At 47.1% G+C, this 26,791-nt stretch overlaps 1 protein-coding gene and 1 non-coding gene across 2 annotated transcripts; one reads left to right on the top strand and one right to left on the bottom strand.

Annotated features, from left to right (window-relative positions):
• Positions 1-1,182: 1,182 nt before the first annotated feature.
• Positions 1,183-24,985, top strand: LOC121274286 (tubulin alpha-1A chain-like). Its single transcript, XM_041181514.1, has 4 exons — positions 1,183-1,318; positions 6,471-6,619; positions 7,457-8,137; positions 24,689-24,985. Exons 1-4 carry the CDS (start codon positions 1,198-1,200, stop codon positions 24,983-24,985), a joined length of 1,248 nt encoding a protein of 415 aa, XP_041037448.1. The 5' UTR covers positions 1,183-1,197.
• Positions 9,449-9,605, bottom strand: LOC121274291. The gene has a single exon (XR_005942245.1). It is a non-coding gene; the product is annotated as a U1 spliceosomal RNA (small nuclear RNA).
• Positions 24,986-26,791: the final 1,806 nt, after the last annotated feature.

The raw sequence follows: 26,791 nt of genomic DNA, 5'->3' as shown, positions 1-26,791 counted from the left end.
GGTGGAGTGGAGGGGACGGGTGGGGTTGGCCGGTGTGGAGGGGGATGGGTGGAGGGGGGGTGGATGGGGTTGGGCGGTGTGGAGGGGGATGGGTGGAGTGGAGGGGAAGGGTGGGGTTGGTCGGTGTGGAGGGGGATGGGTGGAGTCGGGGGGGGATGGGTGGATGGGGTTGGGCGGTGTGGAGGGGGATGGGTGGAGTGGAGGGGACGGGTGGGGCTGGCCGGTGTGGAGGGGGATGGGTGGAGTCGGGGGGGGATGGGTGGATGGGGTTGGGCAGTGTGGAGGGGGATGGGTGGAGTGGAGGGGACGGGTGGGGTTGGCCCGTGTGGAGGGGGATGGGTGGAGGGGGGGGGTGGATGGGGTTGGGCGGTGTGGAGGGGGATGGGTGGAGGGGGGGGTGGATGGGGTTGGGCAGTGTGGAGGGGGATGGGTGGAGTCGGGGGGGGATGGGTGGATGGGGTTGGGCGGTGTGGAGGGGGATGGGTGGAGTGGAGGGGACGGGTGGGGTTGGCCGGTGTGGAGGGGGATGGGTGGAGTCGGGGGGGGATGGGTGGATGGGGTTGGGCGGTGTGGAGGGGGATGGGTGGATGGGGTTGGGCGGTGTGGAGGGGGATGGGTGGATGGGGTTGGGCGGTGTGGAGGGGGATGGGTGGAGGGGGGGGTGGATGGGGTTGGGCGGTGTGGAGGGGGATGGGTGGAGTGGAGGGGACGGGTGGGGTTGGGCGGTGTGGAGGGGGATGGGTGGATGGGGTTGGCCGGTGTGGAGGGGGATGGGTGGAGTCGGGGGGGGATGGGTGGATGGGGTTGGGCGGTGTGGAGAGGGATGGGTGGAGTGGGGGGGTGGATGGGTTTGGGCGGTGTGGAGGGTGATGGGTGGAGTGGAGGGGACGGGTGGGGTTGGCCGGTGTGGAGGTGGATGGGGTTGGGCGGTGTGGAGGGGGATGGGTGGATGGGGTTGGGCGGTGTGGAGGGGGATGAGTGGAGTGGAGGGGGTGGATGGAGTGAGGGGGGTATTGATAGAATGATGGGGTGGAAACTAATCATGTTGAGCATTGCCTTGCTGTTGTGGATAATCATGTGTTCTCCTTCCATTAGCGTGAGTGTCTGTCAATCCACATTGGCCAGGCCGGTGTACAGATCGGGAACGCTTGCTGGGAGCTGTACTGCCTGGAGCATGGGATCCAGCCGGATGGGCAGATGCCGAGTGACAAGACCATTGGAGGTGGTGACGACTCCTTCAACACCTTCTTCAGTGAGACGGGGGCAGGGAAACACATCCCACGAGCCGTGTTTATAGACCTGGAGCCCACTGTGATTGGTAAGAGGAGCGATTGTTGATGGGGTTGCTCAGTCAGTGGTCTCACTAACCGGTGGTTAGGTGCACACTTACATACCGACCTTATGATGTATGTTTCTCCCCATAGGCCGTAGTAAACTTCTTTCTTTCTCCTTCTTTAAAATATGGGCATTGGCCAGCTTTTCAAATTTAAATTCAATTAATAAATGTGGGATATAAAGTCAGTCTCAGTAATGGTGGGCATGACATCATCATCGATTGCTGTAAAGACTCATCTGGTTCACTGATGTCCTTTTGGGAAGGAAATCTGCCATCCTTACCTGGTCTGGCCTACAAGTGACGTCAAGTCCACAGCAATGTGCCTGACCCTTAAGTGCCGCCTCTAATGGCTGAGCAAGCCATTTATTTTCAAGGGCAATTGGGGATTTCCAGCAAATCCTGGCATTGCCAGCGATGCCCACATCTCCTGAAATAATCAGAAAAAAAGCGACAAAATAATCCTCCATTGACACAGTCACTGCAGACCAATAAAAAGGAAAGGAAAACTTGGCAGTTTTGGTTTTAAAGTCCAGCAGGAGCCATCTGCATGAGTTATACAGAGCTTTTAGTTCGATTACTTCATGGAAGGAAGGTAACTCGAGGGGCTTTAGTGACTATTGGAATTTAATGTCTGTGGCTGAGGGCTTGCCGGACCTTTTAGTGTCCCTCAATGGTTTTAGAATTGGGAGTATTTTCCCTGGGGGGGATACCATTGACGATTAACTCAGATCAAAGGAAGTCAGAGGTCTGCAGCCAACAAGGCTGCAGAAGCACTCTCAGAAGCAGAATTAGCATTGCATGTTAAAAACAGAATTACCTGGAAAAACTCAGCAGGTCTGGCAGCATCGGTGGAGAAGAAAAGAGTTGACATTTCGAGTCCTCATGACCCTTCAATAGAACTGAGTGAATATTAGGAGAGGGGTGAAATATAAGCTGGTTTAAGGTGGGGGGTGGGGTGGTGTGGTTGTAGGGACAAGCAAGCAGTGATAGGAGCAGATAATCAAAAGATGTCACAGACAAAGGAACAAAGAGATGTTGAAGGTGGTGATATTATCTAAACGAATGTGCTAATTAAGAATGGATGGCAGGGCACTCAAAGTATATCTCTAGTGGGGGTGGGGTGGAAAGACTAGCAGGGCATACAAGATTTAAAAATAATGGAAATAGGTGGGAAAAGAAAAATCTATATTAATTATTGGAAAAAACAAAAGGAAGGGGGAAGAAATGGAAAGGGGGTGGGAATGGAGGAGGGAGGGCAAGATCTAAAGTTGTTGAATTCAATATTCAGTCCGGAAGGCTGTAAAGTGCCTAGTCGGAAGATGAGGTGCTGGACCTCCAGTTTGCGTTGGGCTTCACTGGAACAATGCAGCAAGCCAAGGACAGACAAGTGGGCAAGAGAGCAGGGTGGAGTGTTAAAATGGCAAGCGACAGGGAGGTTTGGGTCTTTCTTGCGGACAGACCGCAGGTGTTCTGCAAAGCGGTCGCCCAGTTTACGTTAGGTCTCTCCAATGTAGAGGAGACCGCATTGGGAACAACGAATGCAGTAGACTAATTTGGGGGAAATGCAAGTGAAATGCTGCTTCACTTGAAAGGAGTGTTTGGGCCCTTGGACAGTGAGGAGAGAGGAAGTGAAGGGGCAGGTGTTGCATCTTTTGCGTGGGCATGGGGAGGTGCCCTAGGTACGGGTGAAGGAGTAGGGGGTGATGGAGGAGTGGACCAGGGTGTCCTGGAGGGAACGATCCCTACAGAATGCCGCCGGAGAGGTGAAGGGAAGATGTGTTTGGTGGTGGCATTATGCTGGAGTAGGCGGAAATGGTGGAGGATGATCCTTTGAATGTGGAGGCTGGTGGGGTGATAAGTGAGTACAAGAGGGACCCTATCATGTTTCTGGGAGGGAGGAGAAGGCGTGAGGGCGGATGCACGGGAGATGGGCCGGACACGGTTGAGGGCCCTGTCAAACGACCGTGGGTGGAAAACCTCGGTTAAGGAAGAAGGAGGACATGTCAGAGGAATTGTTTTTGAAGGTAGCATCATCAGAACAGATGCGACGGAGGCGAAGGAACTGAGAGAATGGGATGGAGTCCTTACAGGAAGTGGGGTGTGAGGAGCTGTAGTCGAGGTAGCGGTGAGAGTCGGTAGGCTTGTTATGGATATTGGTGGCCAGTCTATCACCAGAAATTGAGACAGAGAGGTCAAGGAATGGAAGGGAAGTGTCAGACTTGGACCATATGACAATGATGGAGGGGTGGAGATTGGAAGCAAAATTAATAAATTTTTCGAAGTCCCGTTGAGAGCATGAAGCAGCACCGAAGTAATCATCGATGTACCGGAGAAAGAGTAGTGGGAGGGGGCTGGAGTAGGACTGGAACAAGGAATGTTCCACATATCTCATAAAGAGACAGGCATAGCTGGGGCCGAGGTTGGGCGACTATCAGGTTGGAAGCTGTGGAAGCCCCACAGCTTCCAACCTGATAGTCGCCCAACCTCGGACGGCCCGCTTCTACTTCCTACCTAAAATCCACAAACAGAACTGTCCCAGTAGACCGACCGTGTCAGCCTGTTCCTGCCTCACTGAACTCATTTCTCGTTATCTTGACTGCCTTCTATCTCCCCTTGTCCAGTCCCTTCCCACCTACATCCGTGATTCCTCTGACACCTTACGTCACATCAACAATTTCCAATTCCCTGGCCTCAACAGCTTCCTCTTCACCATGGACGTCCAATCCTTCTACATCTCCATCCCCCACCAGGGCGGTCTGAGGGCCCTTAGCTTCTTCCTCGAACAGAGGCCCGAACAATCCCCATCCACCACTACTCTCCTCCGTCTGGCTGAACTTGTTCTCACACTGAACAATTTCTCCTGTAACTCCTCTCACTTCCTCCAAATAAAAGGTGTGGCTATGGGTACCCGCATGGGACCCAGCTATGGGGTATGTGGAACATTCCTTGTTCCAGTCCTAATCCGGCCCCCTCCCACAACTCTTTCTCCGGTACATCGATGATTATTTCGGTGCTGCTTCATGCTCTCGTCGGGACTTGGGAAAATTTATTAATTTTGCTTCCAATCTCCACCCCTCCATCATTTTCACATGGTCCATCTCTGACACTTCCCTTCCTTGACCTCTCTCTCAATTTCTGGTGATAGACTGTCCACCAATATCCATTACAAGCCTACCGACTCCCCAGCTACCTCGACTACAGCTCTTCACACCCCGCTTCCTGTAAGGACTCCATCCCATTCTCTCAGTTCCTTCGCCTCCGTCGCATCTGTTCCGATGATGTTACCTTCAAAAACAGTTCCTCTGACATGTCCTCCTTCTTCCTTAACCGAGGTTTTCCACCCATGGTCGTTGACAGGGCTCTCAACCGTGTCCGGACCATCTCCCGTGCATCCGCCCTCACGCCTTCTCCTCCCTCCCAGAAACATGATAGGGTCCCCCTTGTCCTCACTTATCACCCCACCAGCCTCCGCATTCAAAGGATCATCCTCCGCCATTTCCGCCAACTCCAGCATGATGCCACCACCAAACACATCTTCCCTTCACCCCCTGCTGGCATTCCGTAGGGATCGTTCCCTCTGGGACACCCTGGTCTACTTCTCCATCACTCCCAACTCTCCAACCCATACCTATTGGCACCTCCCCATGCCCACGCAAAAGATGCAACACCTGCCCCTTCACTTCCTCTCTCCTTACCGTCCAAAGGCCTAAACACTCCTTTCTAGTGAAGCAGCATTTCACTTGCATTTCCCCCAACTTAGTCTACTGCATTCATTGCTCCCAATGCAGTCTTCTCTACATTGGAAAGACCAAACGCAAATTGGGCGACCGCTTTGCAGACCACCTGTGTTCGGTCTGCAAGAAAGACCCAAACCTCCCTGTCGCTTGCCATTTTAACACTCCACCCTGCTCTCTTGCCCACATGTCTGTCCTTGGCTTGCCGCATTGTTCCAGTGAAGCCCAGCGCAAACTGGAGGAACAGCACCTCATCTTCCGACTAGGGACTTTACAGCCTTCCGGACTGAATATTGATTCAACAACTTTAGATCTTGAACTCCCTCCTGCATCCCCACCCGCTTTCCGTTTCTTCCCCCTTCCTTTTGTTTTTTCCAATAATTTAAATAGATTTTTCTTTTCCCACCTACATCCATTATTTTTAAATCTTGTATGCCCTGCTAGTCTTTCCACCCCACCCCCACTAGAGCTGTACCTTGAGTGCCCTACCATCCATTCTTAATTAGCACATTCGTTTAGATAATATCACCACCTTCAACACCTCTTTGTTCCTTTGACTGTGACATCTTTTGATTATCTGCTCCTATCACTGCTTGCTTGTCCCTACAACCACACCCCCACCCCACCTTAAACCAGCTTATATTTCACCCCTCACCTAATATTCATTCAGTTCTTGTTGAAGGGTCATGAGGACTCGAAACGTCAACTCTTTTCTTCTCCGCCGATGCTGCCAGACCTGCTGAGTTTTTCCAGGTAATTCTGTTTTTGTTTTGGATTTCCAGCATCTGCAGTTTTTTTATTTTTAACTTAGCATTGCATGTTCCCTGGCCTGGGATATAATGGGTGATCTGATTGGCCAGATTTTTTTCAATGGAGTGACAATTGGGCAGGTCTGATAAAGGGGGAACAATTTCACTGTTAGGGACAAAAATCTCCCTGAGGGTGTTTGTAGGATCTGCCTATTAGGAGTCAGACTATGGCCGTTTAACAGCTGTCTGCAAATCCCTTTAGTTCAGATGAGCTATCTTCCGAACAGCCCATTGTGCCAACTGGTCTTCAACTTTAAAATCAGCTATTCTGAGGCATTTGGCAGTTGCAGATCCAGAGTGTGAACTTGCCAGCTCAATTGCACGTCGGTAACTGTTCAGACACCAACAGGAGCCAGCCTTCTTAGATTCCTGCTCATTAATCAGCCCGTTGCATTAGTTTGGCTTGGGAATGTGTCAGGATCTGACTGCCGCAAAGCCTCGACTTTTTCATTCATCGAGGAACCATCTTGTACAGGTGGCATAACGGGTTACGGAGGGGACATTCTTCAGCAAAAAACTAGACTTGCATTAAATTAGCTGGCATGTTCTGTGCTCCTGTGATTTTTAACCTCCCCCATTCCCTGTCTCCAGATGAGGTCCGCACGGGCACCTACCGACAGCTGTTTCACCCCGAGCAGCTCATCACCGGCAAGGAGGATGCGGCTAATAACTACGCCCGGGGCCACTGCTCCATCGGCAAGGAGATTGTGGACCTGGTTTTGGATCGCATTCGGAAGGTGGTAGGTTGTCGCACGTTATTCACTCTGGATTCGCTGCGTTGGCCCAGAGTTCTCAACTGCCCTATTTTAATCTGGCCACACACCCGCTTCCCACAAAGCAAAACAGCGGCAGTGGTGAAATTGTGTGGGCCAATCCCAAGCCCCAGGCTTCCTCTAGTCCACTGCAGATAGGAAGATGTTGAGTTGCCCCCATTGGCTTAGGCTTCCATGTTGAAGTAGTGTATTCAAAAGCAAAGTTTGGACATTTTGATATTTTTACTTCCTCCGTCCCCTTTCTCAGTCTACCGCAGGTGGGTAATCTCGTCTTGCCAACCACACTCTGAACCCAGCAGGCACGAGATGTGCATGAGGAGCCAGAGTGGGGAAGTAACACATGACTCTTTTACTCAGTGTTATGAACATTAGACAGTTGGGTGAGAATTGAGCTCACCATCCCCAGAATGGCCTGTTTCTGTGTTGTATATACTACATAATCCTGTCTAAGCCAACTATTTCTCAGATCTCTGTTAAGGACTTGTAATTCTTATAAATAGTTGGAGAACTGTTACATGTGGCCGCTGAAGGAGGGGTGCAGAGTGCGAAGTGGATGGTACAAAAGTGCATGTTATAATTCAGTGAGCAATTTGTGCCTATCTGTAATCAGGTCATCTAAGTCAACTCCTTCCTTCGTCAATCATTTGATAGACTTAGGATTGTCATTTGAAAAGAAATATGCACCAAACGTTGCAGGGAAATAAGCCAAGTTAACTACCCTGTCATGCAGCTGGGGGTGGCATCTGCTTTTTGCTGTGTTTTTCATCTTTCAGTTTAATACTTTGTACTTCCTTTTCCCCACAGGCTGATCTGTGCACAGGACTGCAGGGGTTCCTCATCTTCCACAGTTTTGGGGGTGGGACCGGCTCCGGCTTTACTTCCCTCCTGATGGAGAGACTCTCTGTTGACTACGGCAAGAAGTCCAAGCTGGAGTTTTCCGTTTACCCTGCTCCCCAGATCTCCACTGCGGTGGTCGAGCCATACAATTCTGTGCTGGTCACCCACTGCACCCTCGAGCACTCTGACTGCGCCTTCACGTTTGACAATGAGGCCATTTATGATGTATGTCGGCGTAACCTGGACATTGAGAGACCCACCTACACCAACCTCAACAGACTTCTTGGACAGATGGTGTCGTCCATCACGGCCTCGCTCCGGTTCGACGGTGCCCTCAATGTGGACCTGACTGAGTTCCAAACCAACCTGGTCCCCTATCCCCGCATCCACTTTCCATTGTTAACCTACGCACCCCTTATTTCAGCCGAGAAGGCTTACCACGAACAACTCTCGGTGGCAGAGATCACCAACTCCTGCTTTGAACCAGCCAACCAGATGGTGAAGTGTGACCCTCGCCAGGGCAAGTACATGGCTTGCTGCATGTTGTACCGAGGAGATGTGGTGCCCAAGGATGTGAACGCCGCCATCGCCACCATCAAGACCAAGCGCTCGATCCAGTTTGTTGACTGGTGCCCGACTGGGTTCAAGGTAAGTGTGGCTTTCAAAAGCAAGATTCCTGTTTTATCTCACTCTTGCAGCCTCCAGCTAGATGTATTATAATCTAATTTTCAAAGGCCTTCGATAAGGTACCACACACTAGACTCCTTACTAAGGCTAGAATGTGTGGATTTGAAAATCAAGGAGCAGTATGAATAACAGGCTGTTTAGAAGACAGAAAACTGTGTTAAAGATTTACGCAGACTGGTGGAGTGTGGGAAGTGGTGTTCTACAGGCATCAATGCTGGGACCACTGCTGTTAACCATTTGTATCAAAAGTTTTTATTCAGGAATCAGAAGAAACATTTCAAAATTTGCAAATGTCACCCAACTGGAGATGTGGTTAATACTGAGAGGGGCTGTGACAAAATGAGATGTTAATAAGCTTGCACAATAGGTGTGTAAATAGAAAATGAATTTCAGTGCAAGTGTGAGGAATAAGGAGGTTTATAAAGGAAAAGTTCAAAACCTTAAATCTGTGTCTCTCTAGTCCTTGTCACATCCAACTAATTGGAACGTTTTTCTTTGTCCACCTTTTATCTGAGCTTCTCCTAATTTTATTCACCTCTGTCAAATATGCCTTCAATCTCCTCTGCTGCAAGGTGATCAACCCCAGCTTTTTCAGCCTAACCTTATTGTTAAAATCCTCCTCATCCTGGAGTTGTTCTGGTAAATCTCCCTCTGCATCCTCGTAAGGATCCTCGACACCTTAGTGAACAGAACTGGATACAATACTCTAGTTCTGGCCTAACCAGTGCTTTGTAAAGGTTCAGCATGACTTCCCTTCCTTTGTAGTAAATATGTGAAGCCTAAGATCCCATATGCTTTTCTGTTGAAGGCTCATGAGGACTCGAAACGTCAACTGTGCTCTCCTCCGCCGATGCTGCCAGACTTGCTGAGTTTTTCCAGGTATTTCTGTTTCTGTTTTTGCTTTGCTAACCAGTCCCTCAATATGAGCTGCCACCTACAGCCCCCAGGTCACTCTGTCCCTGTATGCTCTTCAAAACTGTGCAATTAGGTCTATATTACCTTTCCCTATCCCTTCTGCCAAAATGCATCACCTCAGACAACTTTGTATTCAATTCTGTCTGCTCATTCTGCTAGTCAATCTATGTCGTGTTGTAGGTGATGAGTATCATCCTCACTGTTACACCTCCAATGTAGCACCATGGGCAAATTTTGAAATTTTGCTGACCTTCAAAATCACAAATCTTTATTAGCATATGTTTTCTGAGATTTGTATATATACTTGATATCGCAGTGGCCCCAATACCATGAAGTCTATTTTTTGGAACTGTAAATCAGGGGAGAGCGTGAACGCAGTCCCGCACTATCACAAATTTTGCAGTCGAGTATCCCGCATTTGGGGACATCGCAGGCGTCAGCACACCTGAAGTGCAATGGGATAGCCTCGTCCTGGGAGAACCTCCTTCATGATCAAGGTTTCTAAACAATGTTTGGGAGGTGGCTAAACTCTACTTCCCTTTGAGTTAATCTGTCCCTATAGTTACTGCCTGAATGCTCATGCCACACGCCACATGCTTCTGATTAAGTTCTGCCATTCTACACTCTAGAAAGGTGCAAAATTGCGACCCTAGACTTGTGAATCCCTCCCTCCCCCCACCCCCCCATTTTAATCGTTCAACCATTGGCAGCTGTGTCTCCAGGTTCCTTCATCCTAAGCTTTGGAATTCCTTCCCTGAACAGCTCCATCTCTCTCTCTCTCCCTCACTCGATCAGACACTCCTCTAAATATATCTCATTGACCAATTTTTTTGGTCACCTATCCTAATGCAAGAACACAATATTTAGGAGCAGGAGTAGGCCATTCAGCCCCTCGAGCCTGCTCCGCCATTCGATAAGATCATGCCTAATCTGATTGTGGCCTCAACTCCACTTTCCTGTCTGACACCCACAATCCTCAGTTCCCTGGTTGATCACAAATCTAACTCAGATTCAGGTATTCAATTACCCAGCCTCTGCTGCTCTCTTGGAAAGAGAATTCTACTGACTAGTGATCCTCCGAGAGAAGAAATTTTTCCTCATCCCAGTCTTGAATTCGAGACACCTAATTTTTAAACTGTTCTAAACTCCCTCATGAAGGGAAACATCCTTTCAGCATCAACCATGAGAAGTCACTTTAGGATCTAATGTTTCAATAAGATCACCTCTCATTCTTCTAAACTCCAGTGGGTATAGGCCCAACCTGCTCAGCCTTTCCTCAGAAGCTAACCCCCTTCATCCCAAGAATCATTCGAGTGAACCTTCTTTGAACTGCTTCTAATGCAATTTCTATCCTTTCTTAATAAGGAGACCAAAACTGTACACAGTACTCCAGTACTCACCAATGCCCAACTGTAGCAAAACTCTCCTACTTTTATAGTCCATTCCCTTTGCAATAAATGCCATCATTTCCCAATCACTTGCATGTTGACCTTTTGTGATTCATGTACCAGGATACCCAGCATTGATCCTTGTGGCACTCAATTAGTAACAGCTTGTCAAACTGAAAATGACCCATTTATCCATACCCGCTGTTTCCTGTTAGTTAGCCAATCCTCCATCCATGCTAATATGTTACCCTCTACACCGTGAGCTCTTATTTTGTGTAGTAACCTTTGATGTGGCACCTTATCAAATGCCTTTTAGAAATCCAAGTATGCCACATCCACAGGTTCCCCTTTATCTACCTTGTTTTTTACTTCCTCAAAGAACTCTAATAATTAGTCAAACACGATTTCCCTTTTACCAAACCTTGTTGACTATGCCTGATTGTAATATGATATTCTAAATGTCCTGCTATTACCTCCTTAATAATAAATTGTAGCATTTTCCCAGTGACAGATGTTAGGCTAACTGCCCTATAGTTTCCTGCTCTCAGTCTCCCTCCTTTCTTGAATCGAGCTGTTACATTTATAATTTTCCATTCTGCCGAGGCCTTTCCAGAATCTAGGGAGATCATAACCAATGTATTTGCTATCTTTGCAGCCACTTCTTTTAAGACCCTAGGAGACAAGCCACCAGATCCAGGGAACTTGTCAGCCTTTAGTTCTAATAGTTTTCCCTGTACCTTTTTCCCTAGTGACTGTGATTGTTTTAAGTTCCTCCCTGTTTTTTATTTCTTGACTTTCAAGTACTCTTTGCTGGCTTCTAAAGCCTGTCCAAACTTCTGACCTGCCCCAATCTCTGTAGTACTGTATGTTTTTTCTTACAATTTGATAATATCCTTAGCCATGAACAGTGCATCCTTCTAGAGTCTTTATTTCTTAATGGAATGTATTTTTGCTGAGTGTTCTGAAAAATCTTCTTAAACGTCTGTCACAACATCACTGCTGTCCTACCTTTTAACCTATTTTGCCAGTTCACTTTAGCCACCTCTGTCTTCCTACCTTTGCAAATGCCTTCATTTAAGTTTAAGACACTAGTCTTGGACCCAAACTTCTCATCCTCAAATTGAATGTGAAGTTCTCATTCTATGTTCACTGTTGTGTAGAGATATAATGTCTCATTGTACATTACCAGGTCTAAAATAGCCTGCTCCCCGCTTGGCACCAGAACATACTGCTCTGAGAAATTGTCTTGAATACACTCCTATGAACTCATCTTCCAGGCTACCTTTGCCAATCTGATTCGTCCAGTCTTGTGAAGATTAAGGTTGCCCATGATTATCGCAGTACCTTTCTTACACTCCTGTGTTATTTCTTGCTGTTTGCTCTGTCCTACAATGTAGCTACTGTTAGGTGGCCAATAAATTATTCCCGCAAGTGAACTCTTACCCCTGCTATTATCTTTACCCAAACTGATTCTACATCTTGATCTTTAGAACTAAGGTCATCACTCACTACTGTACGTATGTCTTCCTTAATTAAGAGAGCAACTTCACCACCTTTTTCTAGCTTCCCATCCTCCTGAAGTATCAATGTCCTTAAATAGTTAGGTCTCAATGTTACCATATCTGTCAAATGGCTATCAGGTCATACATGTTTATTTCTCTTTGTGCTATCCATGAATTTATTTAATTACAAATACTGCACACATTTATGTACAGAGCCTTTAATTCCATCTTTTTACCATTCTTGCGAACTCTGGCCTTATCTGCTGGTGCATTCTTAAGTTTGTCTGCTTTGGCCCTTCCTGCCCCATTTTTTTGGGTTATCATTACCCTTGCTGCTACCTTGCTCTTTAATTAACATCTCCCCTCACATGATCCCCCCCCAACCCCCTGCTGAGTTTCAAGCTGCCTCTACTACCCTAGGCATACAGTTCGCAAGAACACTGGTCTCAACATGGTTCAGGTGAAGACCATTATAGTGGTAGTACAGCTCCCATTTTCCACACTACTGGTGCCAGTGCCCCACGAATGGAAACTCATTTCGCCCACACTAACCTTTGAACCACGCATTCAGATCTCTGACCTTTCTTACCCAAGCCAACTTGCTTGTGCCTCAGGCAGTAATCCAGAAAATATGACCTTTTGAGGTTCTGTTTTATAATATGGACCCCAGCTGATTATAATCCCTAAGGAGAACCTCTTTCCTAGTCCTATCTATGTCTTGGGTACCCACTTGGACCACCACAACTCGATCCTCCCCCTCCCATTGTAGGTCCCTCTTCAGATATCCTGAACCCTGGAACTGGGGAGGCAGCACAGCTGTCTGGACTCTCACTTTCAGCTGCAGAGGACTGTGTCTATCTTTTGACTGTACTGGCCCTTACTACACTACATTCCTACTCACACACTCACTTGAATGGTTCCCTGCACCACGATACCATAGTTAGTTTGCTCATTCACCCTGCAGCCCCCACTCACTTCCATGCAAGAACCTCAAAGCTGCAAAGGCTGAGGCTCTTCCAGTGCTATTTTATTGTTTTTTTTTATTCATTCATGGGATGTATTCATTCATGGCTGGCCAGCAGTTATTGTCCATCCCTAATTGCCTTTGAGAAGGTGGTAGTGAGCCGCTTCTTGAACCGCTACAGTCCATGTGGTACACCCACAGTGCTATTAGGGAGGGAGTCCAGGATTTTGACCCAGCGACAAGTGAAGGAATAGTGATCTATTTCCAAGACAAGATGGTGAGTGACTTGGAGGGGAACTTCCAGGTGGTGGTGTTCCCATGCATCTGCTGCCCTTGTCCTTCTAGGTGATGGAGAGTGCAGGTTTGGAAGGTGCTGTCGGAGGAACCTCTGTGTTGCTGCAGTGCATCACTGTGTTGGTGGAGGGAGTGAATTTTAAGGTGGCGGATGGGTTGCCAATGAAGTGGGCTGCTTTGTCATGGATGGTGTCAAGCTCCTTGAGTGTTGTTGGAGCTGTACTCATCCAGGCAAATGGAGAGTATTCCATCACACTCCTGACTTGTGCCTTGTAGATGGTGGACAGGCTTTGGGGAGTGAGGAGGTGAGTTCCTTTCTGAGAACTCCCTGCTCTTGTCGCCACAGTGTTTATGTGGCTGGTCCAGTTTCTTTCTGGTCAATAGTAACATCCAGGATGTTGATCATGGGATTCAGTGATGGTAAGGCCATTTGAATGTCATGGGCAAATGAATAGATTCTCTCTTGTTGCCTGGCACTTGTATGATACGAATGTTACTCGCCACTTATCAGCCCAAGACTGAATATTGTCCAGGCCTTGCTGCATATGGACAATGACTGCTTCAGTATCTGAGGAGTCAGGAATGGTGCTGAACATTGTGCTATCATCAGCGAACATCCCCACTTTGACCTTCTTCCATCGTTTGATGAAGCAGCTGAAGATGGTTGGGCCTTGACACTACCCTGAGGAACTCCTGCAACGATTCCTGGAGCTGAGATGATTGATTTCCAACAACCACAACCATCTTCCTTTGTGCTAGGTATGACTCCAACCATTGGAGAGCTTTCCCGATTCCCGTCGATAGCTTTGCTAAGGCTCTTTGATGTCCCACTCAGTCAAATGCTGCCTTGATGTCAAGGGCTGTCACTCTCACCTCACCTCTGGAGTTCAGCTCTTTTGTCCATGTTTGGACCAAGGCTTTAATGAGGTCAGGAGCTGAATGGCCCCAACAGAACCCAAACGATGTGTCGGTGAACAGCGTATTGTTGAGTAAGTGCTACTTAAAGCACTGTTAAAGACACCTTCAGCACTTTACAATGACGGAGAGTAGACTGATGGGACAGTAATTGGCCAGGTTGGATTTGTCCGACTTCTTGTGCACAGGACATATCTGGGCAACTTATCACACTGCTGGGTAGATGCCAGTGTTGTAGCTGTACTGGAACAGCTTGGCTAGGGGCACGGCAAGTTCTGGAGCACAAGTCTTCAGTACTATTGTTAGAATTAAAAACAAAAAACTGCGGATGCTGGAAATCCAAAACAAAAACAGAATTACCTGGAAAAACTCAGCAGGTCTGGCAGCATCGGTAGAGAATAAAAGAGTTGACGTTTCGAGTCCTCATGACTCTTCAACAGAACTGATTGAATATTAGGAAAGGGGTGAAATATTAGCTGGTTTAAGTGGGGGGTGGGGGGGGGTGGTGCAGTGGGGGGAGAGAAGTGGAGGGGGTGGTGTGGTTGTAGGGACAAACAAGCAGTGATAGGAGCAGATAATCAAAAGATGTCACAGACAAAGGAACAAAGAAGTGTTGAAGGTGGTGATATTATCTAAACGAATGTGCTAATTAAGAATGGATGGCAGGGCACTCAAGGTACAGATGTGAAGGTGGGGTGGAAAGGCTAGCAGGGCATGCAAGATTTAAAAACAATGGAAATAGGTGGGAAAAGAAAAATCTATATAAATTATTGGAAATAACAAAAGGAAGGGGGAAGAAACAGAAAGGGGGTGGGGATGCAGGAGGGAGGTCAAGATCTAAAGTTGTTGAATTCAATATTCAGTCCGGAAGGCTGTAAAGTGCCTAGTCGGAAGATGAGGTGCTGTTCCTCCAGTTTGCGTTGGGCTTCACTGGAACAATGCAGCAAGCCAAGGACAGACATGTGGGCAAGAGAGCAGGATGGGGTGTTAAAATGGCAAGCGATAGGGAGGTTTGGGTCTTTCTTGCGGACAGACCGCAGGTGTTCTGCAAAGCTTACGTTTGGTCTCTCCAGTGTAGAGGAGACCGCATTGGGAGCAACGAATGCAGTAGATAAGTTGGGGGAAATGCAAGTGAAATGCTGCTTCACTTGAAAGGAGTGTTTGGGCCCTTGGACAGTGAGGAGAGAGGAAGTGAAGGGGCAGGTGTTGCATCTTTTGCGTGAGCATGGGGAGGTGCCATTGGTAGGGGTTGAGGAGTAGGGGGTGCTGGAGGAGTGGACCAGGGTGTCCCGGAGGCAATGATCCCTATGGAATGCCGCCGGGGGGGTGAAGGGAAGATGTGTTTGGTGGTCGCATCATGCTGGAGTTGGCGGAAATGGCGGAGGATGATCCTTTGAAAGCGGAGGGTGGTGGGGTGATAAGAGAGGACAAGGGGGACCCTATCATGTTTCTGGGAGGGAGGAGAAGGCGTGAGGGCGGATGCGCAGGAGATGGGCTGGACACGGCTGAGAGCCCTGTCAACGACCGTGGGTGGAAAACCTCGGTTAAGGAAGAAGGAGGACATGTCAGAGGAACTGTTTTTGAAGGTAGCATCATCAGAACAGATGCAACGGAGGCGAAGGAACTGAGAGAATGGGATGGAGTCCTTACAGGAAGTGGGGTATGAGGAGCTGTAGTTGAGGTAGCTGTGGGAGTCGGTAGGCTTGTAATGGATATTGGTGGACAGTCTATCACCAGAAATTGAGACAGAGAGGTCAAGGAAGGGAAGGGAAGTGTCAGAGATGGACCATGTGAAAATGATGGAGGGGTGGAGATTGGAAGCAAAATTAATAAATCTTACCAAGTCCCGACAAGAGCATGAAGCAGCACCGAAGTAATCATCGATGTACCAGATAAAGAGTTGTGGGAGGCGGCCAGAGTAGGACTGGAACAAGGAATGTTCCACATACTCCATAAAGAGACAGGCATAGCTGGGGCCCATGCGGGTACCCATAGCCACACCTTTTATTTGGAGGAAGTGAGAGGATTTAAAGGAGAAATTGTTCAGTGTGAAAACAAGTTCAGCCAGACGGAGGAGAGTAGTGGTGGATGGGGATTGTTCGGGCCTCTGTTCAAGGAAGAAGCTAAGGGCCCTCAGACCATCCTGGTGGGGGATGGAGGTGTAGAGGGATTGGACGTCCATGGTGAAGAGGAAGCGGTTGGGGCCAGGAAATTGGAAATTGTTGATGTGACGTAAGGTGTCAGAGGAATCACTGATGTAGGTGGGAAGGGACTGGACAAGGAGAGAGAGAAGCGAGTCAAGATTACGAGAAATGAGTTCCATGGGGCAGGAACATGCTGAGACGATCGGTCTACCAGGACAGTTCTGTTTGTGGATTTTGGATAGGAGGTAGAAGCAGGCCGTCCGAGGTTGGGCAACTATCAGGTTGGAAGCTGTGGGAGGAAGATCTCCAGAGGAGATGAGGTCAGTGACAGTCCTGGAAACAATGGCTTGATGTTCAGTGCTGGGTTCATGGTCCAGGGAGAGGTAGGAGGAAGTGTCTGCGAGTTGACGCTCAGCCTCCGCAAGCGTCTGCCGCACTGACCTCTACCTCATGGAGCTACCTCGACTACAGCTCCTCACACCCCGCTTCCTGTAAGGACTCCATCCCATTCTCTCAGTTCCTTCGCCTCCGTCGCATCTGTTCCGATGATGCTACCTTCAAAAACAGTTCCTCTGACATGTCCTCCTTCTTCCTTAACCGAGGTTTTCCACCCATGGTCGTTGACAGGGCCCTCAACCGTGTCCGGCCCATCTCCCATGCATCCGCCCTCACGCCTTCTCCCTCCCAGAAATATGATAGGGTCTCCCTTGTCCTCACTTATCACCCCACCACCCTCCGCATTCAAAGGATCATCCTCCGCTATTTCCGCCAACTCCAGCATGATGCCACCACCAAACATATCTTCCCTCCACCCCCCCTATCGGCATTCCGTAGGGATCATTCCCTCCGGAACACCCTGGTCCACTCCTCCATCACCCCCTACTCCTCAACCCCCACCTATGGCACCTCCCCATGCCCACGCAAAAGATGCAGCACCTGCCCCTTTACTTCCTCTCTCCTCACCGTCCAAGGGCCCAAACACTCCTTTCAAGTGAAGCAGCATTTCACTTGCATTTCCCCCAACTTAGTCTACTGCATTCGTTGTTCCCAATGCGGTCTCCTCTACATTGGAGAGACCAAACGTAAACTGGGCGACCGCTTTGCAGACCTGCGGTCTGTCTGCAAGAATGACCCAAACCTCCCTGTCGCTTGCCATTTTAACACTCCACCCTGCTCTCTTGCCCACATGTCTGTCCTTGGCCTGCTGCATTGTTCCAGTGAAGCCCAACGCAAACTGGAGGAACAAAACCTCATCTTCCGACTAGGCACTTTACAGCCTTCCGGACTGAATATTGAATTCAACAACTTTAGATCTTGAACTCCCTCCTCCATCCCCACCCACTTTCCGTTTCTTCCCCCTTCCTTTTGTTTTTTCCAATAATTAATATAGATTTTTCTTTTCCCACCTATTTCCATTATTTTTAAATCTTGTACGCCCTGCTAGTCTTTCTACCCCACCCCCACTAGATCTATACCTTGAGTGCCCTGCCATCCATTCTTAATTAGCACATTTGTTTAGATAATATCACCACCTTCAACACTTCTTTGTTTTGTCTATGACATCTTTTGATTATCTGCTCCTATCACTGTTTGCTTGTCCCTACAACCACTACCTCCCTCCACTTCTCTCTCTCTCTCTCTCTCTCCCCCTCGCCCCCCCCCCCACCCCCACCCCCCCCCCCCCCCCCCAGCTTAAACCAGCTTATATTTCACCCCTTTCCTAATATTCAATCAGTTCTGTTGAAGGGTCATGAGGACTCGAAATGTCACCTCTTTTCTTCTCCACCGATGCTGCCAGACCTGCTGAGTTTTTTCCTATTGTTAGAATGTTGTCAGGGCCCATCGCCTTTGCAGTATCCAGTGCCTACAGCTATTTCCTGATATCATGGGGAGTGAATTGAATTGGCTGAAGACTGGCATCTGTGATCCTGGGGACCTCCAGAGGAGGTCAACACTCCTTGCTGAAGAGGGTTGCAAATGCTTCAGCCTTACATTTTGTACTGATGAGCTGGGTTCCCCCATTATTGAGGATGGGGATATTTGTGGAACCTCCTCCTCCAGTGAGTTGTTTAATTGTCCACCACCATTCACGACTGGATGTGGCAGGACTGCAGAGCTAAGACCTAACCTGTTGGTTCTGGGATCGCTTGGCTCTGTCACATGCTGCTTCTGCTGTTTGGCATGCAAGTAGTCCTGTATGTAGCTTCACCAGGTTGACATCTCATTTTTAGATCTGCCTGGTGCCCACCTGCACTCTTCATTGAACCAGGGTTGACCCCCTGGCTTGGTGGTAATGTTAAAATGGGGGATATGTCAGGTCATGAGGTTATGGATTATGGTTGAGTATAATTCTGCTGCTGCTGGCCCACAGTGCCTCGTGAATGCCCAGTTTTGAGTTGTTGTTTCTGTTCAAAATCTATACCAGTTAGCATGGTGGTGGTGCCACACATGATGGAGGGTATTCTCAATGTGAAGGCAGAACTCATCTCCACAATGTCTGTGTCGTGGTTGTTCTGACCAATATTGTAATGGACAGACGCTTCTGTGACAGGTCGACTGGTAAGGATGAGGTCAAGTATGTTTCTTCCCTCTTGGTCCCCTCACCACCTGCCGCAGACCCAGTCTAGTCGCTATGTCCTTGAAGGGTCCAGTCAGTAGTGGTGCTACTGGTCACTCTTGGTGATAGACATTGAAGTCTCCCACCCAGAGTGTTTTCTGTGCCCTTTTCATCCTCAGTGCTTCTTGCAGTTGGTGTTCAATACGGAGGATCCCCATACCTGCCTCACTCGCAATTACACCCTTCTGTCCCTGACTGTACACCAAATTCATAGTACCTAGCCTAAAGGCTGGACCAAAGTGCCTGGGTAACCACCCCCATCCTGATGCATTGCAGTGTCCCACACTTCGAATCCGGTTTGGAGTTGATGAGCTAAGGTTCCTCAAGCTGCACACGGTTACTGCAGATTCAGTTGCTCTGGATCATACCAGACCCCATCTGCTACAGCTGCAATGCATCACCTGCCTCCCCATCTCTATTGTGTTTTATTTACCTGATTGAGTGATATTTCTAAACTCAATGATTATCTGTTCTTGATAATATCAAGTGGTTTAACCAGTTAAGTTATAAATTTAATGCGGTGCTAGTATCTCCCCATTTGGAGAAAAAAAATGAAAACTCACCAATCTGCTTACCTAATTAATGCTTTCAGGCTTCGGCCCTCACGTCTCACTGCTGGTCTCTGGCTGCATCTCTTCCCTTTTTATTATGATTTCTTCATATGGTGTGGTATGGAATTGTGTTTACTTGCACCCCTAGTGGAATGTTTTAAACATTAAAGATACTATAAAAATGCAGTTGTTGTTGAAATGGCACAAAAGCTAGACCCTCAAATACATCGTTCAAATGAGGTGGCACCTTTTTGAGCCAGTCATTTCTTATGCTGCTAGTTCTGCCCACTGGGCAACATCCCTGTGTGTCAATCAGCCAGGCAGGATCTGCAACCATTTTCTGCTCCCACTTAGAGGAATATACGCCCATCGCCATTGGCAAGTCTCAATCTCAGAGTTCCTATCAAGGTCTGAAAATGTTCTGCCTCTATACATAGCACCAGCCCCACAGGCTTTGAACGTGAAGCGGGGTCTGTCTCGCTACTGATCCCAAAACACAGGAACAGAGGGCTTGGCCATTCAGCCCATCGAGTCTCTTCTACGAGGTCATAGCTCTTGTACCCAAACTCTATTTATCTCCTTTTACTGAAGCTTTGATAATTTCAGTCTTAAATTTCAATTGACCCAGCATCCCACTGCTTTTCTGGTGTTGAGGTAAAGAATTCCGCTGCCGATTGTATGGATCAGTACTTCCTGATTTTTGCCTGGCATGGCTTATCTCTAATTGTAGGATTATGCTCTTTTTCTGAATCCTCCGTTTGAAAGGAGAAGGTTTCTCTGAACCTACCATTTTGAATGCCTCAATTGGATGATGACTCAGCCTCCTCTCCTATTGAGAATACAAGCCAAGTGCATGCAAATTTTCCTCCTAATGTATCACTTTAAGCTCTGTATCATTCTGGGAATCTGCACTGTACCCACTTCAGAGCCAGTATATCCTGAGATGTTGTCCCCAAAACTGAACACAGTTATTTCAGATAGAGTCTGACCAAGGCTCTGTACAGCTGAACCTTAACTTCCCTGCATTTCATTTCAGTCCCTTTTTGAGATGAAGGTCAACATTCCATTAATATTCTTAAAACCCAGAACTTCATACATTTTCCCACTCATTTTAATCTGTTTATGTCCCATTGTAACTCCCTGTTCCCATGGCTTAGTAATTTAGCCTCAGCTATAAGGTTGGATATATCATCTCTCCATGTTGTTACCTATCGTTAAAACAATGATTCAGTGCAGATTCCTGGGGAACATCACAAATCATATCTCACCAATCAGAGGATATTCCCTTTATCTCTCTATCACCCATCTAACTGGCAGCATATTTCACATGTGTATCTTCAGTTCCACGTTTTGCCAGAATTTCAGTTGGAGTTCCACACAGACAGCATCTATCGACACAGCAAAGCATGTTGACTTTCTGCTGCAGCAAAAACAAACATAGCTGGAAAAACTCCGCAGTTCTGACAGCCTCTGCGGAGAGGAACACAGTTAACGTTTCCGGTCCGAATGACCCTTCATCAGAACTGACTTACTTCTGGGTCAGTCAGCGGATGATCCAGCACAAAGCTATGTTCACTCTCTTTGATCAACTTATAATTGTCCAGGTGCTAAGTCACTCTGCCCCAGTAACGTGTTCCAGTAATTTCCCCACAGCCAACAACTCTGTCCTGTCCTTGCTTCTCCCTTTTATCCTCAAATATGAATGGGTAGCTGTGGTGTCAATCCAAGATGGAATTTCCTAATCTGCAGAACTTTGGAAAATGACAACAACTGTGTCTGAAGGTTGAAAGCTTTTTGGCATATTTTTGACATGTAGGTTAGTAATATAGAACAGCAGTTCCCTGCACATTAACCACTGACAGCTTGACCAGTTGGCCAACAGCTGATCAGAACCTGCCTCTGATACCAGCAAGCTAGTCCGTGAATTTTCTCTCTCTCCATTTCAACTCCACCCATCCAAGCAGTCTTTATTGAATAATGATCATCACCAGGGCGGTTTTCCCCTCCCCACCCTGGGATAGCTCCGATTGCTGTGTCTTTCCTGTCAATGCAGCTGAAATCAATGAACTCTGTGCCAGATCAAACTTTGTCATGTCTGCTAGACCTCACTGGAGTAGCTGAGGCTGTGTACAGAGGATGGAGTTAATCTACGAGCACATTGCGGCCCTGATTTCCCATGATTTATCTTTGCATTCAGTGTGCAATTCAGCCCCTCAATCCTGGGCAACCATTAAGTAAGAAGGTAGATGATCTGTGATGATCTAACTCCACATACCTGCCTTTGCCCCATATTCCTTAATAACTTTGGTGAACAATAGTCTATCGAAGTTAAAATTAACAATTGACTTAGTGTCAATTGCGGTTTGTGGAGAGAGTTCCAAACCTCTACCACCCGTTGTGTGTAGAAGTCTTTCTTAACCCTCCTGAGAGGTGCAGCTCGAATTTTTTTGCCTGCTAGTCCTAGAATCCCCATCCAGCAGAAATAGTTTGTTTCCATTTACTCTCTTTGTCCTCTTGAAAACTTCAATTAAATTAGCCGTTCACCTTCTGAATGTATAGGTAAAGCATGACATCTACCTTCCTTGAATCCGAATGCTCAAGACATAAAGATCAGTATTCCACTAGCCTTGACTATTTCTATATCTGTTCATGACATTTTAATGTTTCACACTTTCCACCATTTGTTGGTCCCGAGTGGAATGCATTTACCAGTTTTCTCTATTCACTTAAAATTACAAGGATTATGCTTCCATCTACATGACTTACCATACCACTTATCTTTAAGAGGATCCAAGCCAGTTGGTGAATCAGAAACTAAGATAGTTTTTCTTAATCCAGAGAGTTGATTGACTTTGTTCAGTCTTACAGCTTTCCTCCCATACCCAGTGTCCCAGCTATCCCCTATTTAGGTGTTCTTTTGTAAACCAGATAACAAAATTAACTAATTAAAGGGGCACTCTTACAAAAAAGACAAAACTTTAAAGGAAACTTATCAAATTGAATTAAAATAGTGTTCCTGGCTGCAGAAGTGTGCCTGCATACACCGCATATTAATTATCCACTCCATAGCCCACTGCCTGGACCTGGGAGCAGACCCACGAGGAGGTCCACCAATCTGCCCAGCCTGCTCTGCACTCGGTGGCCAAAGATTAGGAGCGTGGGGCTGAAGTGCAACCAAAACATGAGGAGCAGCCGCCTCAAATCCCCAACTTATAGTCTCTTTTAAATAAAACCAATCATAAAAAATAGTCTAATGAGAGGGAGTGACAACCCCGAGTGGGGCACTGTAACAAAAAATCAATTTCAGAAGTAAACTTAATTAACTAAACCGAGTTATCATTTCCGGGGCCAGCCGTGTACCAGTGGACACTGTGTGCTCCCTCTCCAGGGCCAACTGGCTGTAAATGTAGCCACAGTAGAGGGGCAGGCAGTTGAGCTGATGGGGCACATCAATTAAAGGGGACAAATTAACAAAGATAAAATGAACAAATAAAAGGCTCCAAGTACTTAATTTGACAATGTCCTTCACCCGTGGAAGCTAACAATATTATTAACACACCATCAACATTTGTATCATCAGAAAGTGTGGGCATGTGTCTTTCTGTCCCATCATCTAACTTGTTAACAAACACAATAAGTAGTTGAGGCCCCCATTTCGATTCTTGTGGGACGCCATTGTTCACACCCTGCCAATTAGAGTACCTGCCCGTTATCCCTCCTCTAGAGCCCCTTCTGTTCATCCAGTTTCCTGATCAGGTTCACCATTTGCTCTCCATTATATAAGCATGTCTCAGTATTGGTAGCTTTGATTTGATCAGCACCTGGCAAACGATGGATCAGAACTTTCCTCAGATCCCACCCAGCTGGTCCTCCATGTCCCTCTCTCTGCCCAACTGCTCATGCAAGCAGCCTTCATGGAGTGGTGATCGACACCAAGGTGCTTTTCCCCTCGCTACCCTGGAATAGCTCAACTTGTGTCCTTACTGCCAACCCAGCTGAAATCAATGTGCTGCCTGATGAGCTGTGCTTTTCAACATCGGCTTTTTAACAGCTGGAACTGTCACTGAGGCACTGAACCCCCGGGTGACCTGAACCATCAGGTCAGATTCCTATCCTTTGAAATGAGCACAGCTAGAGAGTAGAATGTGAGCAACAGTTCAACACATCTTCTAAATCTCATGCCCACATGTCTGTCCTTGGCCTGCTGCATTGTTCCAGTGAAGCTCAACGCAAACTGGAGGAACAGCACCTCATCTTCCGACTAGGGACTTTGCAGCCTTCCAGACTTAACACTGAGTTCAACAACTTCAGATCATGAACTCTCTCCTCCATCCCCACCACCTTTCCAATCCCCCTTTTTCCAATAATTTATACATTTTTTATGTATATATTTTTTATATATGTATATTTTTCTTTTCCCATCTATTTCTATTATCTTTAAATGTATTTCCATTCATTGTTTTATCTCCACCTTTTAGCCCATTTCGATCCCTTCCCCCCTCCCCACCCCCACTAGGGCTATCTGTACCTTGCTCGTCCTGCTTTCTACCCTTAATGTCCCCATTAGCACATTTATTAGCTAATATCACCATCGTCAACACCCCTTTATCCTTTCGTCTATGACATCTTTGGCAATCTCTTCTTTGCCTCCACCTATCACTGGCCCTCTATCCAGCTCTACCTGTCCCACCCCCGTCAACCAGCTTATATTTCACCACATTTCTGTTTTTCCTTAGTTCTGATGAAGAGTCATACGGACGCAAAATGTTAACTGTGTTCCTCTCCGCAGATGCTGTCAGACCTGCTGAGTTTTTCCCAGCTATTTTTGTTTTTGTACTAAATCGCTGCATCAGCTTGAAAATTTAAAGCAGTGGGGTTAATGGAACTGATGCCTGGAGACTGACCGGGGATGTACATTGGTGACTGCAGTGTCCAGCTTCTTTCGCTGACGCTCAGGCCACCTCCCAAGTCACCTAATTGCCTGACTTGAATGTGTGTCACTGTTCTTTCATAATCATTCATTCAGAACCCTGCAACTCCCCCTTACCTTGCAGCAATGTGGGAGTGGCTCCATCATCACAAGGACTGAGGCAACTCAAGAAGGTTCACCACTGGATAGAAAGTGGGAATGAGCAACAAATGCCATCTTTGGCAGCAACGCCCATTTCTCAAATTAATTGAACCAATCTAACTGGATAACATTTTCTTTCTTGTTTTGACAGGTTGGCATCAACTACCAGCCCCCGACGGTGGTACCAGGGGGTGACCTGGCCAAGGTGCAGCGGGCCCTCTGTATGCTGAGCAACACCACCGCCATTTCCTTGGCTTGGACCCGCCTGAACCTCAAATTCGATAAGATGTACGCCAAGCGGGCCTTTGTCCACTGGTACGTGGGGGAGGGGCTGGAGGAAGGGGAGTTCCAGGATGCACGGGAAGACATGGCCTCACTCGAGAAGGATTACGAAGAGGTAGCGATCGATTCTTCCTCACTGGACAGAAGGGCAGAGGAGGAAGAATAAGATTTATTAATTTTTATAAAATTATTTGTTAACTTTTCCTGTTTATATTCCAGAAGTTATTCATGTTTGTAATTCATATGTATATTCCAGATGTGTTTCAAATAATAAATTTATATTTTCTTGATTTTTGGATTGTGTTTATTAAAAGCTGCAAATTGAGTGGGATTGGGAAATGCTAGGTAAAGAAAGTAAGCTCCCTCACAGGCTGCATTCATTTTGAACTTGAAGGAAATACAATTGGATCAGAAATGATAAAATTATCCAAGTAGTTATACCCTTGGAGACAGTTGGACTGGTGCCTTTTAGTTCAGCTCTTGGCTTATTCTGCCCTTTGCCAACAAACCATCTCTTCTCCTGCCTGTCTGATGAATGAAGCCTGCATGATAGAAACCTAGCAATTTAGGGGTCTGATATATGTGTGATTGACGGGTATTTTCAACAGGACTGTGATAAATGGGTGTTTAATACATGGGGATCTGATTTATTGGGGTGTGATGAGGACTAATTGACTGGTGTCTGTTCGTAGTGTACTTGATAATCTTTTAAAATGAAAACCAAATCAACAAAATTGGGATAAATCAGGCACAGCCCCTAATTCAGGTGTAGTGTACTTGATGGTGGTTGTGTTTGATAGGTGTCTAATTGATGGTTTGGTGGATGAGAATCTTACACATGGGAATGTGATGGACGGCATCCAATTGATGGGGTCAGTTCAATGGAAATCTAATAGATGGTTGTCTGATTAAACCCTGATCAATCAGACCAATCTGATGTAAATCTTAATAGGCGAGATTTGACTGCAGGTCTGTTTGATGCGGTCTAATAGCTGTGGGTCAAATAGATTGGGGTTTAATAAATGGGTCTAAATGATGGGATTCTGGTGATCTGATTGGAAGTTTGATTGATGGTTATATGACGAGGCTAATGCTGTTCATGTGGTGTACATGAACTTCCAAAATACATTGGTAAAGTGCTGAGCAAAATTAGCTCTAATGGAATAAAAGGGACAGTGGCAACATGGATATGAAATTGTCCAAGTGATGGAAAACAGAGTAGAAGTTAATGGTTGTTTTTTGGACTGGAGGAAGGTTATAGTGAAGCTCCCCAGGGGTTAGTGTTAGGACCCTTGTAGTCCCTGGTGTACATTGATGACCCCAGACCTTGGTGAACAGGGCACAATTTCAAACTTTGGGGACAGTCTGAAACTTGGAAACATGAACCGAGGAGGATAGGGTAGAACTTCATAGGCAGGCTTGTGGAACGGGTGGACAAGTGGCGGATGACATTCAATGCAGAGAAGTATGAAGTGATTCATTTTGGCAGGAAGAACGTGGAGAGACAATATCCAAAAAAGGGTAGAGTTCTATCTGGGGTGCACAAGTAGAGGGACCTGGCTGTATATGTGCATAAATCATTGAAGGCTCCAGGACAGGTTGAGGGAGAGGTTACTCAAGCATACAGTATCCTAGGCTTTATAAAAAGAGGCAGAGAACACAAGGGCAAGGAAGTTATGGCAAGCTTGTATAAAACTAGTTTGGCCTCAAGTGGAGTATTGCATCCGGCTCTTGTCTGTTATTCATTCCTGGGATGTGGGCATTGTTGGTATGCCTTTGCACATCCCTAATTGACCTTGAGAACAAATAAGAGTCAACCACATTGCTGTGGGTCTGGAGTCACATGTAGGCCAGACTAGGGGGCATAGATTTAAAGTGGCTGGTAGAAAGATTAGAGGGGAGATGACGAGAAATGTTTTCACCCAGAGGGTTGTAGGGGTCTGGACCTCACGGCCTGAAAGGGTGGTAGAGG

The sequence above is a fragment of the Carcharodon carcharias genome, assembly GCF_017639515.1.
Source record: "Carcharodon carcharias isolate sCarCar2 chromosome 35 unlocalized genomic scaffold, sCarCar2.pri SUPER_35_unloc_9, whole genome shotgun sequence".
Taxonomy (NCBI): Eukaryota; Metazoa; Chordata; class Chondrichthyes; order Lamniformes; family Lamnidae; genus Carcharodon; species Carcharodon carcharias.
This window is presented reverse-complemented; position numbering and strand designations above follow the sequence as displayed.